At 49.2% G+C, this 14,693-nt stretch overlaps 5 protein-coding genes across 5 annotated transcripts; 3 read left to right on the top strand and 2 right to left on the bottom strand.

Annotated features, from left to right (window-relative positions):
* Nucleotides 1-60: 60 nt before the first annotated feature.
* On the top strand, nucleotides 61-709 carry BO87DRAFT_372051 (DUF1903-domain-containing protein). The gene is made up of 4 exons (XM_025622195.1): nucleotides 61-232; nucleotides 284-334; nucleotides 391-403; nucleotides 456-709. The coding sequence occupies exons 1-4, from the start codon at nucleotides 230-232 to the stop codon at nucleotides 626-628; spliced, it is 240 nt and encodes a 79-aa protein (XP_025485391.1). The 5' UTR covers nucleotides 61-229; the 3' UTR covers nucleotides 629-709.
* Nucleotides 710-1,175: 466 nt separating this feature from the next.
* On the top strand, nucleotides 1,176-4,860 carry BO87DRAFT_454703 (nucleoporin Nup84/Nup107 family protein). The gene is made up of 6 exons (XM_025628581.1): nucleotides 1,176-1,320; nucleotides 1,387-1,603; nucleotides 1,653-3,710; nucleotides 3,764-4,094; nucleotides 4,148-4,272; nucleotides 4,330-4,860. Exons 1-6 carry the CDS (start codon nucleotides 1,261-1,263, stop codon nucleotides 4,668-4,670), a joined length of 3,132 nt encoding a protein of 1,043 aa, XP_025485392.1. The 5' UTR covers nucleotides 1,176-1,260; the 3' UTR covers nucleotides 4,671-4,860.
* Nucleotides 4,861-6,783: 1,923 nt separating this feature from the next.
* BO87DRAFT_402850 (cytochrome P450) lies at nucleotides 6,784-8,583 on the bottom strand (the record flags this gene model as incomplete). Its single annotated transcript, XM_025625717.1, has 5 exons — nucleotides 8,339-8,583; nucleotides 8,075-8,282; nucleotides 7,941-8,009; nucleotides 7,278-7,874; nucleotides 6,784-7,205 (listed from the first exon to the last, which is right to left on the bottom strand). Exons 1-5 carry the CDS (start codon nucleotides 8,561-8,563, stop codon nucleotides 6,784-6,786), a joined length of 1,521 nt encoding a protein of 506 aa, XP_025485393.1. The 5' UTR covers nucleotides 8,564-8,583.
* A 1,023-nt stretch (nucleotides 8,584-9,606) lies between these two features.
* BO87DRAFT_402851 (Zn(II)2Cys6 transcription factor) lies at nucleotides 9,607-11,632 on the top strand (the record flags this gene model as incomplete). Its single annotated transcript, XM_025625718.1, has 5 exons — nucleotides 9,607-9,818; nucleotides 9,869-9,901; nucleotides 9,935-11,395; nucleotides 11,427-11,445; nucleotides 11,597-11,632. Exons 1-5 carry the CDS (start codon nucleotides 9,796-9,798, stop codon nucleotides 11,630-11,632), a joined length of 1,572 nt encoding a protein of 523 aa, XP_025485394.1. The 5' UTR covers nucleotides 9,607-9,795.
* A 611-nt stretch (nucleotides 11,633-12,243) lies between these two features.
* Nucleotides 12,244-13,975, bottom strand: BO87DRAFT_381931 (putative neutral amino acid permease; the record flags this gene model as incomplete). The annotated part of the gene is made up of 5 exons (XM_025624581.1): nucleotides 12,244-12,324; nucleotides 12,383-13,306; nucleotides 13,356-13,482; nucleotides 13,536-13,678; nucleotides 13,766-13,975. 5 exons carry the CDS (start codon nucleotides 13,973-13,975, stop codon nucleotides 12,244-12,246), a joined length of 1,485 nt encoding a protein of 494 aa, XP_025485395.1.
* Between the last annotated feature and the right edge of the window lie 718 nt (nucleotides 13,976-14,693).

A 14,693-nucleotide genomic window follows, 5' to 3' on the forward strand; every position in this document is an offset into this window, starting at 1 on the left:
CGCAGGTCCAAGTTCCCGTTGCTTCGCTGCAGTGAATGAGATCAAAGGTGTTACTACTACTTCTGATACTTGATTTTCTCTTGATACATCTTTCAGTGTTGGGTCATTTTCTTTTCAGTTTTCTGATTAGGTTTTATTTTGTTTTCAGTCCTAGCCTTTGGGATCCTTCATTTGTGATTTTACTTCTGTCTTGTTGCCAGTTCTCTGGCTGAGTATAGTATATTGCGTCATGGTATGAGTGTAACCATTGACTCCCGTTTGAGTTGAGAGTAACAGATAGCAGGGCGGACTTAAGGAAGACATAGCATTTGACCCGCCTTGCCATCCACGAGCTGTAGGTCACAGATACTAGTTAGAACATTCCTTTGATGCATGACTAACAATTGCCAGTGTGCCATACAAGGTGACTACCACCATACAACATCCACGTGCAGAAACGGCACTAATCCTTGCAGCATGCCTCACGAAGAACTCATACCAGGAAGAGAAATGTCAATCCCAGATCAATGCTCTTTATGAATGTTGCAATGCCTTCTACCAGGCGCGAGGGGAGGACGCAAAGACTCCAAGTTGTCCTAAGCCCAACTTGCTGCGTCTGAAGATGAAGCAACGGGGCATGGAGCCTTAGCTTGCCTTGCAGAGAATTTCGTGTCTCATCAGAGTTCTACGGACCGTGTACATACTACCAATTATACTTTGTCGACAATAGAGTAGAGACCAATTCATCAATGCTCTTGACAACGTGTCGAGTCGTTGCCGGAAAATAGTGATAGTGATAGTCTTAGTAGACAATCCATCTCAGGTAAAACTGAGGCTGGAATGTGACAATTCCCTTGCAGTCTGAGCTCCCATTCGAGGAAAGAGCTAGGCTAGTTGTGAAAATTGCCAAATTTCTCTAAGACAATCTTGAGCACGCAGAGAGGCCGTTTGACCTGAACGAAGATTGAAGCGCTCGTTCCGAGACTCTAATGATTGCCTATAGACATTTGATGAAGAAAGAAAAAAGAAGAGGAGGGAAAGGCCGAAGTGCGCGAGTTTTTATGGTGTGTGTTGGCGCTAGTCCCCATCTGGGCTAGTGGCCCGTCGGCCCAAAACACGGCCAAAAAGAGTAAGACGAAGAAGATTGGAAGTTGCAGTTCTTCCCCGAATCCTCCTGGAAAGCTAAAGGTCCCTTCGCAAACACCCTCCATCTCTATCATCGCCCTTCCCCCGACACACCCCTTCTCTCCCGGTCAACCTCCCCGGCCTTTCCTCGCGCTCATGGCACCCTTAACCAGGGCCACGGGCTCGGGCGCCCCTGCTGGGTTCACGTCCATAAATGTGAGTTGCTTTGTTTTGGCTTTCTTGTAAGGCGGTGCGCTGACCGACCGATGTTCTACTGTTCAGCCCTCTCAACAACCAACGAACGAGTCGGATGTTATTGAAATCGATGATGATGACGATGAGCCCATGGACGAAGAGGGAGACGACATGGAGCCCAATGAGGATGAAGACATGGAAGATGATTACGTTGACGAAGACGAGGAATCAGAGGAAGAGGCCGCTGACGCGCTGAATGGGAGCGAATCACCACTGGATCTGGGGTTCGCTCCAAATGGACATAGTATGCTCCTTACGACTTCTGGTAGTGCTAGGAAGGCTGACTTTGCTAGATGGTATAGATGCAGCAACACCGGACTTGTTTACGTCGGCAGGCGCGCAGGAGGCCTTGCATCCCCTTCGCCGCACCGCAGATCGAGTCACGCGCCAGATTGAGGCCTTCGCCGAAAAACTGGATCGTTTCAAACAAAAAGGAAACCGCTCGGAGGACTTGTCGAACTACCAAGCTGCCTATAACCTGGTGAAGAGCTACCAGACCCTCGCGCAAGATGCAATCAGCGACATCACGAAACAAAACACGTTGAAACGGGCCAAGCTTGGATTGGGTGCTGCTCGAAGCAACGGATCCGCATCGTTCGATCCCAAGACTGCAGAGGAGCTCCGGCGTCTACAATTGGAAGCCGACACTTGGCGACTTCTCCTCAACCTTATCAGCAGGGACGATCCGCCCCGCAGAGCCGACTCCAAGAAGTCGCAAGAATTTGTCTTCCAGAATCTACACCGGTACTCCCCCGATCGCGACGTCTGGGACCAATTCTTGACTGCGGACCATTATGCGACGGAATGCGTTATCATCCTGAAGTGGCTCGAACGCTCGGCCAAATACAGCACGCAAGATGTGGACTATCTAATCTCTGAGTTAGAGTCACAGGCCGAAAGAGGGCAGGGATCATGGTCCCACGGATGGCTTTACACGAAGGAAACGATCAAGGGACAGAAGCGACTGCGAGCCTGGCCTCAACCCCTCGAGCCTAATGACCCGGGCATCACCGCTACGCTTCTGAGCTCGGATAAATCGGAGCCACTAGTCACCCAATTAGATCCAGACGCCGTCACACGCCAAAGGCAGAGCCTACAGAAACAGGATCAGTTCTACGAGCGCGCTACATGGATGACGTGCTGGAAGATGCTAAGACATGGGGAGAGTTGGTTCAAGATCCGCGAATGGTGTGCAGAGCGGTTGGAAACATGGCGAGCCGTCAGCATCTGTGGTACTAGCGTGGATGTTGAAACACACACAGGAAGAACACCTATTGATGATGGGCACACACGCCTGATGAACTGGCGTTCCCAAGAGTCCTGGAGGGCCGCCTGCAGTGCTTTGGCACGGAGTCCACACGCCGAAGATTTTGAGCGGGCGGTTTATGCGTTGCTCTGCGGCGAAACAGAGGCAGCCTTCAAGGTCTGTCATACCTGGGATGACTATCTCTTCGTGCACTTCAACAGCGTCCTCCTGTCTCGCTACCAGGGATTCTGCAAGCAGTTCCAGCGGAAGCTAAGCCATTCACCTACAACCCCTGTTGCCTTCGTGCCTGAGCCGGCAGGATATGCCGAATTCAACAAATTCGTGCAGTACACTAGAGGGAACGAGCGCGTTGGAAGCGAGGCACGGAACCCGTACCGCACTATCCAGGCGACAATCCTGGGCAAAGGATACGACGCATTCTTCTATTCCTTAGCCCAGGCAGTGTCCCAGGTTGCGAACAACAAATCTGATGCGTCATCCTTCGTTCCTGATGTGTCACCTACCTTTGTCGATGACAGTCTTGTCATTGCTGCAGAGGACGGCGATGCGCTCCGGATTGCCACCCATCTTTACATCGTCGCCCATTCCATTGGATACGTTCGCGCCGACACTCAATTCTACAACACTGCCTGCGTGAACGTGATTGGATATATCGCTAACCTGGAATCCCTTGGTGTTGTGGATATCATTCCGCTTTATGCTTCCCTTCTCCCGGAGGATTTGACGAGGTCTGTTCTGGCTCAGGTATTGATCGAGATTGTTGATCCACGGGAGAGAAAGAACCTGGTTCGGCTGATGGAGAAGCACGGCATCGACGTCGAGGCTGTCCTGCAGACCCAGTGGGAGTGGCTGAGCGTGAATGTCTCTGCCATCGACCACTCCAGGACGGTCAAGCGGCACCCGAAGGTTGTCAACCGCAAGGATGGCAACCTTGAATTGGTCCCGGTGAAGACGGATTTCATTGGAACCGAGATATCTGAAAGTGATGAGAATGTCATACGCAGTCTCGAATGGCTTCGCTACGTGGATGGACAGTGGGGGCGAATCTGTCAGCTCGGATCTTTGTTGTACCGCAAGTTCTATAGTATGGACATACCCTTGTTCCGTGTAGGAGATGCAAGGCTAACAATATCACAGTTTCGGGTCGACTTTCTGCAGCTCGGGAGCTGTGTCGGCGGATGAAGCTGTCCGACATCTCGCGGGAAATGTTCGGCTTTGACATTTCGGAGTTTAGCCTCGATGTGGCGGCGATGCAAGAGGTCAACTCCCCAGAACCTTCCAGTCCGACGAAGTCGAGGTTGCTCAGCTCCCCTCACAAGCGTTCTCGGTCGCGAACCAACGGAGTTGCATCGGGAAGCCAGGCGAGCATCTTACTCCAGCAATCACAGACCATGCGTGACCTGGAGGTCCTTATTCTGGCATTAGACGCTCTGGAGAGATATGCCATTATCTATGAAAAACTAGAAAAGTATGTCATGACAATCTATGAATGGGTTTGCGTTGTACTTACCACTGGCGCAGCAACAAACGGCGGCGTGATTCGGGTATGCTCAAGGACCTGAGAGAAGGGCTACAGGAAGCCCTAGATGACACTAGCGTCCAAATCGATGTCATGTTGGACGAGTGGCTGGTCAACTACGAGAATGGTAAGCAACCCTGTCTGCTTGGGGTTGAGTGTATCAATACTGACATGGTCAATATAGAAGCCGAGAAGGAGGAGTTGGAGGAGATTCGTAACACCTACATTCCCGAAGTGTTCCTCGATTACCACAACACGATGTATTTCTCGGCTCATGTGCTCAGCAGCGAGCTCTTGGTGCAGTGCATGAACTTGGCAACCCAGGTGGCCGAAGTGGAGCATCTGACGAGCAGCTTCGTTGCGGCCCGCCGCGTTGGAGAGCTGATGAACGCGTTGGCAGTGTCCAGCAAATCCATGGTGAACACACACGCGAAGCCCGGCGTCAGGCTACTGGGAGGCGAGTCGTTGGGGATCTGGGCCCCGCAGGTGTCTGACGAGGAGAATGACACGACCCAGGAGCAATGAAGCGTGTATTTGAACTAACGATGGTGGACCGGCGTGTATATTACCCTCATGTTTCTCGTTTTCTATGACTTTACCCAATTTCTTCTGGCTGGAAGGATTGTGGGCATCTTGCATGTACAAGGGTCGGAGGGATGATCATATCCGGCGCATTTCCAGGATTTACATCGATCTGAAAATAAAGAAATCTAACTGTATGGATTAATCAGAGGGGTTTAGGTCAAACTTAGCGAACTGCGTTTTTCAGTGGAGAACTAGCAGATTCGAATAAAGCGAATACTACGCCAAGTAGAGGCTGGCCTGATAAAAACGTGCGGTCTAATAGAAAGGACACAGCACGTCCTGACGAAAAAGGTGAATAAATGCTGATTTTTGCAATCATTGCACTAGATACTATGATGATAAGCATCAGGTTGTTGGGATAGTGTATATATAATTTGTGGCTCCTTCGAAGTCAACTAAATTGTCATATCCTCAAATAGACCCTGTCCAAGTGAATCCAATCTGTAGTCAATAAAAAATCGTTCAAATATTACCATAGCGGAACTTTCCCAATAAAAAGACACCATGAAACTGAATTTGTGAAGTCGTGAATTCAGATCCAGTGACGTTAGACTCAAAAATGGATGCTTCCTTCAAATTCATCCTCGTTCGGATTCTCGTTCAATTGCCAGTGTGTTATAAATAGTATTTATATAGTCTGCACATCTTATCAATTCTGATCACCTTTCAACACCCCTTCTGTTCCTATTGGATTATTTTTTCTCCCTCGGTTTATCCCATCTCCAAGTCGTTCTACCATGGATACTACTGAGACGTGGTGGGCGAACCTCACCATGGAGGAGCGGGAAGAGTATTATGAAAAAGGAAGCAGAGGAACGACGAAATCTCGTTCAAGGCAATAATAAATATCATCTATGAGAAAGGGGATAGATACCAGAGTGGTCGAGTCCACGACAGGGGCCGGCCGGCAGACTAGTCGCTGTTAATATCAAGTATTTCTATACAATACATTCCGGCGAACCGAAGCTGCAATGATGCATGCAGTATGCCCATGAGAATGGATGGCATTCTCGCACCTCGAGTACGTGCTGGGATGCTGGGATGTGGGAGACATAGATACGGTCTTGGTGAGTGATCGCGTACCTGGCCTGTCGCTTGATAAGATCTGGCATAATTTGGACGACTCGCAAAAGAAGGGGATTGAGGGTCAGTTGAGAGAGCAGGTGAGTTAAGCTAAGCTGATCGTAAAGTCTCTGGTCCAGTGTCTTGTCTTATTCTAACTTCGGGCGGTTTAAATTAAAAAAAAAAAAAAAAAAAAAAAAAAAAAAAAAAAAAAGATACTGAAGATGCGGGAACTCACTCAACCGTATATTGATTGGTCACATTGGCAATGAACCGGCGAGCGATGTCTTCGACTGTTATTGGCGTCAGAGGAGCATGGGACCCTTCGCCTCGGAAAAGTTGTTTGATGACTGGGCGTTGAAGAAAATACAGTGTCCTGTTTCGAGGGTGTTTTGGGATTGCTGCGTACCCTAAATGAGGGATGACAATATGGAGGAGGAGCCTTCACGGTTTGTCTTGACCCATGGCCATCTCGTCGCTGATAATATCACGGTAAAGCATGGCCGGATTACTGGTATTGTGGGGTGGAGATGCAGTGCATTTCTCCCTGGATATATGGAATATGCTATGGCCACGGTCATTCATCGTAAATGTACCCAGGACTGGTGGCTTCCCGTGTTGAAAAGGGTTTTGGGACCGCCGGATTACCTTCGGTGTGGGTTTGTCGCTGCGGCTCGTGTTAAGGGGTTTAAATAGTGACTATTTAGTTGTTCTTCTGGTTAACGATGGGTTATCTGGTGTACTTCGGTAAATGTAGTATCTCTTGATGTTACCCTGAGAGGACTCGCTCTAGGAATACTAGTCTGCGTAGATATCACACAATTTAGCAGTTAGGATCTGATTAACTAGAACTCCTTTCTTTTCTCGCCAGTTATAAGACTAATGTCGTTCTTGAATATAGTACTACTAATCAGTCATCCGACCAGCAGTGTATACTATATATCACTATCCTACCTTGTCAACACATCTACACAACCCCCAACAGCCCAACTTACAATACAATCTCCTCCTTCCTCCTCCGAACAGACACCTTTGCCACCGGATCCGCCTGCCATATGAACCCATACTTCCTCACCGTCGGGCTCCACCCATCAGCCACCTTGAAATCATACTCTAAAAGAACATGACACAGAATGATCTTATTCAAAGCAATCGCAAAGAAACGTCCAGGACAAGCATGCTTCCCCAACCCGAACCCCAGATGCTGAGGCGAAGTCGAAACTGCCTGCGCCGCAGTTTCAAGACCGGGTGTCTCGCGCATCTTCAGAAATCGGTATGCGTCGAATGTCTCCGGCTCTGGATAGATGGTAGGGTCCCACATGGACTCGCTGGCGAGAACTGAGATTGTGCCTTTGGGGAGGACGGTTCCGTCGGAGAGGGTCACGTCTTCTTGTGCGAAGCGTCTCATTCCCGCTGTTGTGGTTGTGTTAGGTGAATTCTCGGTTGTGTGTAAGGGTTGGTGGTGGGGAGAAAGCTTGCCTATACTGTGCGGCTTAAGCCGTTGACTCTCTTTCAACACGCTATCCATGAGCTTCAAGTCGTTGAACGTCGATTTTGTCCATCCGTCGTTTTGCAGAACTGTGATTATTTCGTTTCGTAGCGCCTTAATAACATCCTCCCGTCCAGCAAGGTAGAAGATCATCTGTGTGAGCAGGTCCGATGTAGTATGTATAGCGGCAAGTGAGAGTGCTACCTGAGCAAGAGTCGGGTCGTAAGGTCTACCCTTTGCGCATTCCTCCATCCATTGCATCGCGTCCTCGTAGTGTTCGGGCTCCTTTCCTTGACGGATGGCTTCTCGCTTGGCGGACCGTCTTTCTTCGACGACGGGAGTGATGATGCCTTCAGCTTCCTTAATTTCGTTGCGTATCTTACGGCAGAATGGTAGGATGTATGCCACATAGGGTCTGGTGCAGCGCGGGAACATTCGGAGAAATAGAGCGGACAGGAAGGTGTGAACGGCATAGTCGACTGTGACTCGATGCCAGTCCGGATTGCGATATAGTTTCTCCCCGAGGAATACCCTTGATGTCAGTCTGGAGATTAGACTAGCCACATTCGGCTTCAATTGTAAATCATGCCAATCTGGTGGTGACATGTTATTAACATCATTGTAGGGCAAGTGAATATATCGCGAATCACTGAGCTTACTGGGATCATCTGTGAACATCTCTCCTAGCGCACGACGAGTATCTTCAGACAAAGGCCGAGCCAACTTATCTACCAGACATGACGGTTAGAATGTGTTTGACTAGGTCGATTGTGTGTAGACATGATATACTCACCCAAACTCGGTGTCAGTTTCGTGCGTAGAACATCTTTCACAAGAGCCGGATCCTGGTTGAAAGGGTCAAACCCTCGGATATGAGCATGAAATTCTTCCGCAATAGCATCCAATAAGCTTAATGCGGGATGAGTACGAAAGTCATCTGCATGCTTGGGGGCTAGCACGATCTTTGGCCCGAATTCCGAGTAGAGATAAAAAGCGCTGCCCTGGTAGACAACTCATCAATACGTATGGTTCGGAAGTAGAGTTTAGAGGGGCATACCTGACTGAATCCAGTTCTGATTAAGCCATGTGCATTTTTGAAAAACCGTTTAAGGGAGCCGAGGCTTCCGATTTCGAACCGTTGCCTCTGATTAATTACAGGAAGGGGTGTCTTAAGGGACGGGGTGCTTAGAAGCCAGAAGATAATCGCTGCTAGGACGGGAGCCCAGATCCATGTTGTTGACTCCAGCTTGACTAGGAATGATATAGTATTGATAGTAAACATGGTGTGTGCTAGAGTACCAAGGGATTTGATATTGTAGAACCAGTAGGGGTGATCATGAAAATCATCTGAAGGAGCGCAGGCCGACTTGGGGTGTTATGCGTGCCTAGAATGTCATACTGGAGGCTGTATAATTCCGCTCGACTTCGAAGTAAACAGGCGAAGGTGCGGAGACTGAGACCGGGATTTGCTACGTTTTAATACCCAATATCATCTCCGATGCGTGCCATCGGACTTGTCAGACTAAGAAAGCGGGATTGACTAGTTGCAGCTGCTAATGCAAGGACTACTGCAATAGAGTACGGATGCTGGAGAATGTGGTTGGCCGACTGGCTGGCTGGCTAGTCGTACATTAGGAATGAAGGGAGAGCGGTACAGCCACGCTATAACCTACAATGCTTTGGGGCCTGCATGAGGGAAGTCTCAGCATTAAGCATGGCCAGCATTGATAAGCCTGCGGAAGGAATATGAGGATGGACGAATGAACAAATGAATTCAATAGAATGAATCGGATCTGGATGTTTCGAAAATCCACCTTTTAATGTGCCCAGCCTCTCTACTCGTGGGTGCTGAAAGGCCTATACAGCATCAGGATATTGCATCGCAGAAAACCCACCAGGTGCGGCTGAAGGGGCCCACAGTAGCCCAATCTGCAGAATCGGGATAGTGATGCTAGGATAATTATCCCATCAGCTGATGGAAGAAGTCATCTCATGATGAGTTAAGCCCGTCATAAGCATCAAGCAGCCGCCTAAGCTTGGGATGGATCAATCCAAAGCCAGCACGCTTTGCCAGAGTTAACATGGGAAGAGGAATCTAGAACAGTCAGCATCGACTGTAAGTAAAATGGATAAATCAGGTGACCTGTCCGACTCACCGCTCCACTCTAATCTGGGCCAATCAGAAACATTGAAATGACAGGGCGTGGTTTCTCTGCCTGGGGCACCCAGCATCCATGCCCGCACTAGTCGGACTATTAGTAGTCGAGCTAACAACACACTTACCAAGAAGGAAGAGGCCTTTCTCCCAATAATGATCTCCCTCCTCAGAGTGTTGCCGAGTGATCCAACGGACAGGCTCTCATCCTTTGCTTGTTACATGCAAATTCAGTGAAGGTGCATGGCAAGGTGTCACTGCCAGTATGCACTGTAGAGATGAACAACCCTCCAAAGCGTGTCTCCGCACATAGCCAGCCAACATGAGAAGACAAAGAGCATTCACCCATAGATCCAGAAATGGATGTCGCACCTGTCGGTCAGTCTTCATCACTCAATATCCTACTACTCCACTTCCGCATCTGATTACAAGCGTCAACATCAAGACTAGGCTCCTGATCCTAGGGTAAGCAGCTAATCTCCCAGTCCGTGCACGCAGGTCCCGCCATATCAAATGTGATGAAACCCCAAATGCATGCCGCAACTGCACTTCCACAGGGCGCAAATGCGACGGGTACACTCAATATCGACTACCCTCTCGTAAGGTGACACTACCAGTCTCCAAACCATCAAAGAGCCTCATCCTCTGTCTCCCTGGACTGGATTCCGATGAGCGTCGATGTCTCCAGTTCTTCGAGCACAACACCATCCCCATGCTAGTGGGGTATGCGGACTCGGAAGTATGGCAACGTCTCGTACTACAAATGTGTCATCGAGAACCCGCCGTCTGCCACGCAGTAGTCGCGCTCAGTGCCTTTCATGAAGACTACGAACGGAGCATCAAAGCTCTGAAATCAAAACCCGATCACCGCCATCACCACTTTGCATTGGAACAATACAATCGCTCCATGGCAATGTTGCGCCGGCGCATCCAATCCAATGGCCCCCAAGTCCGTGGCATCACACTCATGTGCTGTATCACCTTCATCATCCTCGAACTCCTCGAGGGGGACTACACCAACGCCTTCTCCCATCTCCAACAAGGCCTCAACATCCTGAAAACCCAATCAACCCACCACGCACTAACCACCGAGCGCATCCTCGCCAAAGCCTTCCTGCAGCTCAACACCCCGCGAGCCTACTGGAATGGCCCTGACGTCGTCGTAACCGGCCACCCTCCCAAGGGCAGCGTGCGGGAAGTAGCATACGAAGTCACGCCAATCCACAACATCGCCGAAGCAAAAGATCGTCTACGCGTACTAATGAACAACATCTTCCACCTCCAATCTCTCTGCAACCTCTTCTTCCGCGGCGAACAAGACCCAAATCTCAACACTCTAACCCTCTCCGCAAAACAAACCGCCCTCCACCACGACCTAACAGACTTCACCCTCGACCTCAAATCATTCATCTCGTCCCACGAATCCAACACTGCCTGGACGTTACGAGAAACCCGCAGCGTGGACGTCATCCTCACACACGTAGCAACCCTAACCAGCATGCTCGGCTGTTCCCTAGACACGACGGAACTAGGTTACGACAACTTCCTACCCGAGTTCAAGCGCATCAACGACCTCTGTGAACGAATCATAGCCACCTTCGTGACTGAATACGGGAGTTACGAGAACCTCCCCACCATGGTCACTGATATCGGTGTCCTACCATCGTTGTTCTGGTGCTGTGTGAGGTGTCGGGATGCAGAGACCAGAGAACGAGCGCTTCAATTGCTGAAGGTGTGGCCCCATCGCGAGGGGTTTTATGATTCGTATCTGATAGTGAATATTTGTCGAGGATTGATTGACCTTGAGGATGAGGGAAGAGATGCTAAAGGGTTTATCCCGAGAAAGTATCGTGTGTATACGCATACGATTGAAGTTGCGGAGGATCGGAGGAGTATGATTATAAGGTATGTGATGGCTGGTGGTGAAGGTGGGGAGCAGGAGAGGATGGTGGTGCTTGAGTAGTAGTTATAGATAAATAGTACATAAAAGGTACAGTTCATCGCCGCTAGTATGCTTACAGATAGTAGAGAAATAGTATATAAAAACCCCCCGTGCTGATACTATAAGAGAAACAAAATGCCCTACCCTACTACACCGGTTATCTGTTATCAAGAGTACTTAGTACTTTGTATACCGTACGTATCATTGACAGGGACAAGAACGAAGGAGGACGGAACAGGCTGCTGCTCTATTAGCAACAGTTTCACTAATGACACATTTAGTACCTAAGTCCTACTTACTAGATACTACTACCTAGACCCATGACACTTCGTCTTACCTGGTATCACAATATGCATACTACGCAGCTACTAATGTAGTATCACCCTCGCTTCATCTGTTGTCCTACCATCCATCTCCATAGTATGCTGTGTATTAGATTTACGTTGCCTGAGTAGGACGAAATTAAGAACTAATACTAGAACTAAAACTACTAGTAGTACCTAATGTGTGAGCCTTTACTACTTCGGACACACACTTACTTATAAATATATTCCTCCCAATCCAGATCCCCTTCTCATAAAATCCACCACCATAGTCACGTCATCATAGTCCGGCACCCAGCCAGTTGGAAATCACATTCTTTTTCTTCGTACACGAACAACAATAGTGGTAGTAGCATAACAATGGGTATGTCTCAAACAATAATAAAACTAATAAGCAGAAATAAAGTGTCGTCGTTCATATGGTGGAAAGAACTCGTTAAGAAATCATCATTTCCCGGTTTTTGTCTGTGGTGCCAGCCCTGGAGCTATTTCATCTCCGATTCATTTGCTCTTTGGTTTTCATCTCAGATGGTTGGTTGTATCTACAGTCCCGTGTTGGCGCAGGAGAAAGGAGTGCCGACGGTTCCTTCTCGGTAGCTGATGATGACGCTATCAATGGAGGCCTAGGGGTTCTGTTAGTTGCGGCTTCTTTTGTATCAGGGGAGAATAAGGAAGACATACATAAGTTCCTGGTCCTAAGAAAAAGAAACCAGCGAAGATAAGAGTAACATTGAGAATCGCGCCCAGCCAGCCGCGGATACCACGGTTCTTGTAGAAATTGGGTCCATAGTCTTCCCGGCGCATGCGCAGGTAGGCCGTACCCCAGAAGATGAAGCCGAAGAATGAATCGAAGAGGGAGCTCATGATCGACTCCAGGTCGGAAAAGAAGGGAATCACCTCGGCGATGATGAAGGCGAGGATCCAAAGGATGGTGAGGATGCCAGTCCAGGCGGCCCATCCGAGCACGGTGTGGTTACCCTTGTGGCGGGTGCCATCGAACAAGCGGAAGAAAATGAAACGCGCTGACACGGAGGCATACAGCACGCCGAGGAAAACCAACGTCGGAATCATGAACGAGAAGGACACTTTCTTGTATACCTCGTTACCCAGAGAGCCGAATGCCGGCGACGTGATGTACTGGTTACCGGTGTAGGCGTACACGATAGAGCCGACCAAGCTGAACACGATGATCTCGGCAATGGTGACGGCGGTGACAGACTTCCAGAAGTCCTTGGGCTCCTTCATCTCCGCAATAAAACTTGGCAGCGTGATCTGACCGATGAAGGTGTAGCTGATATTGAGAAAGGCGCTCATTCCTGAGACAAAGGTCGTTCCGGGCACAGGGATCGCTTTCACAATGGGGTCTCCCTTCTCCGGGGTATAGCCCGCGGGATGGTCCTCGATGGCGGAGAAGATGAGGGCTAACATGACGGAGATGAATGTGGTAAAAGCCGACAGGGTAGCCACCTTGGATAGGGCGCTAAAGGTGCGTGGAAGTGAGCAGATCAGCGAGATAATAGCCGTGACCAGTGAGAACACGATGGTGCAGGCTCCATGACCACTGATGGTATTGAGGTACTCGGCGCCGACCAAGCAATGCAAGCCCTAATCCAGGTCAGCGCTATAAATAACTTCTCAAGCAAAAGAAAAATACCTGAATGAATGTGTTGTTCAACAAGAACATCACCGCAGTCAGGTACCACACAACTTTGGAGTCCCAGAAGATCATTTGGCCGATGTCGCACACGTCACGGACATGTGGGTGTCGCAGACAGAACTTCCTACACGATATGAGCGGTTTTCCTCCCAAGCGATGCGACGACGGAAAACATACCAAATGACCAGCGAAGTATAAAGCACAATCATGGCGATGACGACGGTGAGGATCAATCCCGGGACCAAGCCGAGAACGGAATAGGACCATGGAAACGACATGATAGCCAGACAGATATACTCGGAGAACAGGAGGGCGGCCGTCTAATGAAACATAAGTCTGTGGTCAGTCATTGCAACTCTGCGCGCATCGCACGCGTACGCTGCTTTGAAGCGGGTTGTAGTACATACCTTCTGCCAGCTACAGGTACGGTACTTAATTGAATTCTCCGATTCCATTTCAATCTGTCGACCGATTTCCCCCTCCGTGTCTGAGCCAGAGCCCACCTGCTGTTTCTGATTTTCCAGATCCATCTGCTTCAACTTATCTGCTGCACTGGCATTGTCGGAGACAGACGACCGACGGGAAACGACGGGCTTGAAAGTGTTGGACTCCGCCATTTTATCGAGCGGACAAGCCGCAGGTGGTAGGAAGCGATGAAGCTAAAGGAAGAAGAGACACTAAATGTCTTTGGATGCATGTACTGCGCCTTAAGATGCGACAAAATAGAACGACTCCAAATCACTGAAGTAGATCGTTTAAGGATAGCTCTGGAATGATCAGAGGTGACAGATGGTAATCAGGAATTGCCTTAGCGAAGACCGGCAGCGAGTGAAGGGGAATTAACGAGGCGAGTGACGGAAGGTGAGAGAAGAGCGAACAGGAAGAACGGAGGAAGGATCTAACATCTTTTTAGCTGTCAGGTTCAGGCTAGAGAAGAATATCACTGGCGAAGGCACGTGCGGGCAACCTAGTACTTACTGGAGATAACCGTGAGGCAGATCGACACTACAAGACCGGGGGGGGTTGCGATATGCGCGACAAAGAATCACAAAATCACCCAAGGTAATAATATAGATTGAAAAATTGAAAAATGACGTGCTAAGCTTGTGAACACGAGCAGATTGAAAGAAAATGAGCGAAAAAGTACCGCTGAGGCAAAAGGGAAAAAGAAATTCAAGCAAAAGAGATTTAATCTGGATGCGCTTATTTCCTTAACCTGGACTGCCCTGGAAAGCTGGGTTCTCCCAAAGCGCGCGCCGGATGGGTTTTAGTTGCCTAGCACCGGTGATTTCTGCGCACCCCAAGACTATCTGGACAAAATGCAAACCCACCGGG

The sequence above is a fragment of the Aspergillus neoniger genome (assembly GCF_003184625.1).
Source record: "Aspergillus neoniger CBS 115656 unplaced genomic scaffold BO87scaffold_1, whole genome shotgun sequence".
Classification (NCBI taxonomy): Eukaryota; Fungi; Ascomycota; class Eurotiomycetes; order Eurotiales; family Aspergillaceae; genus Aspergillus; species Aspergillus neoniger.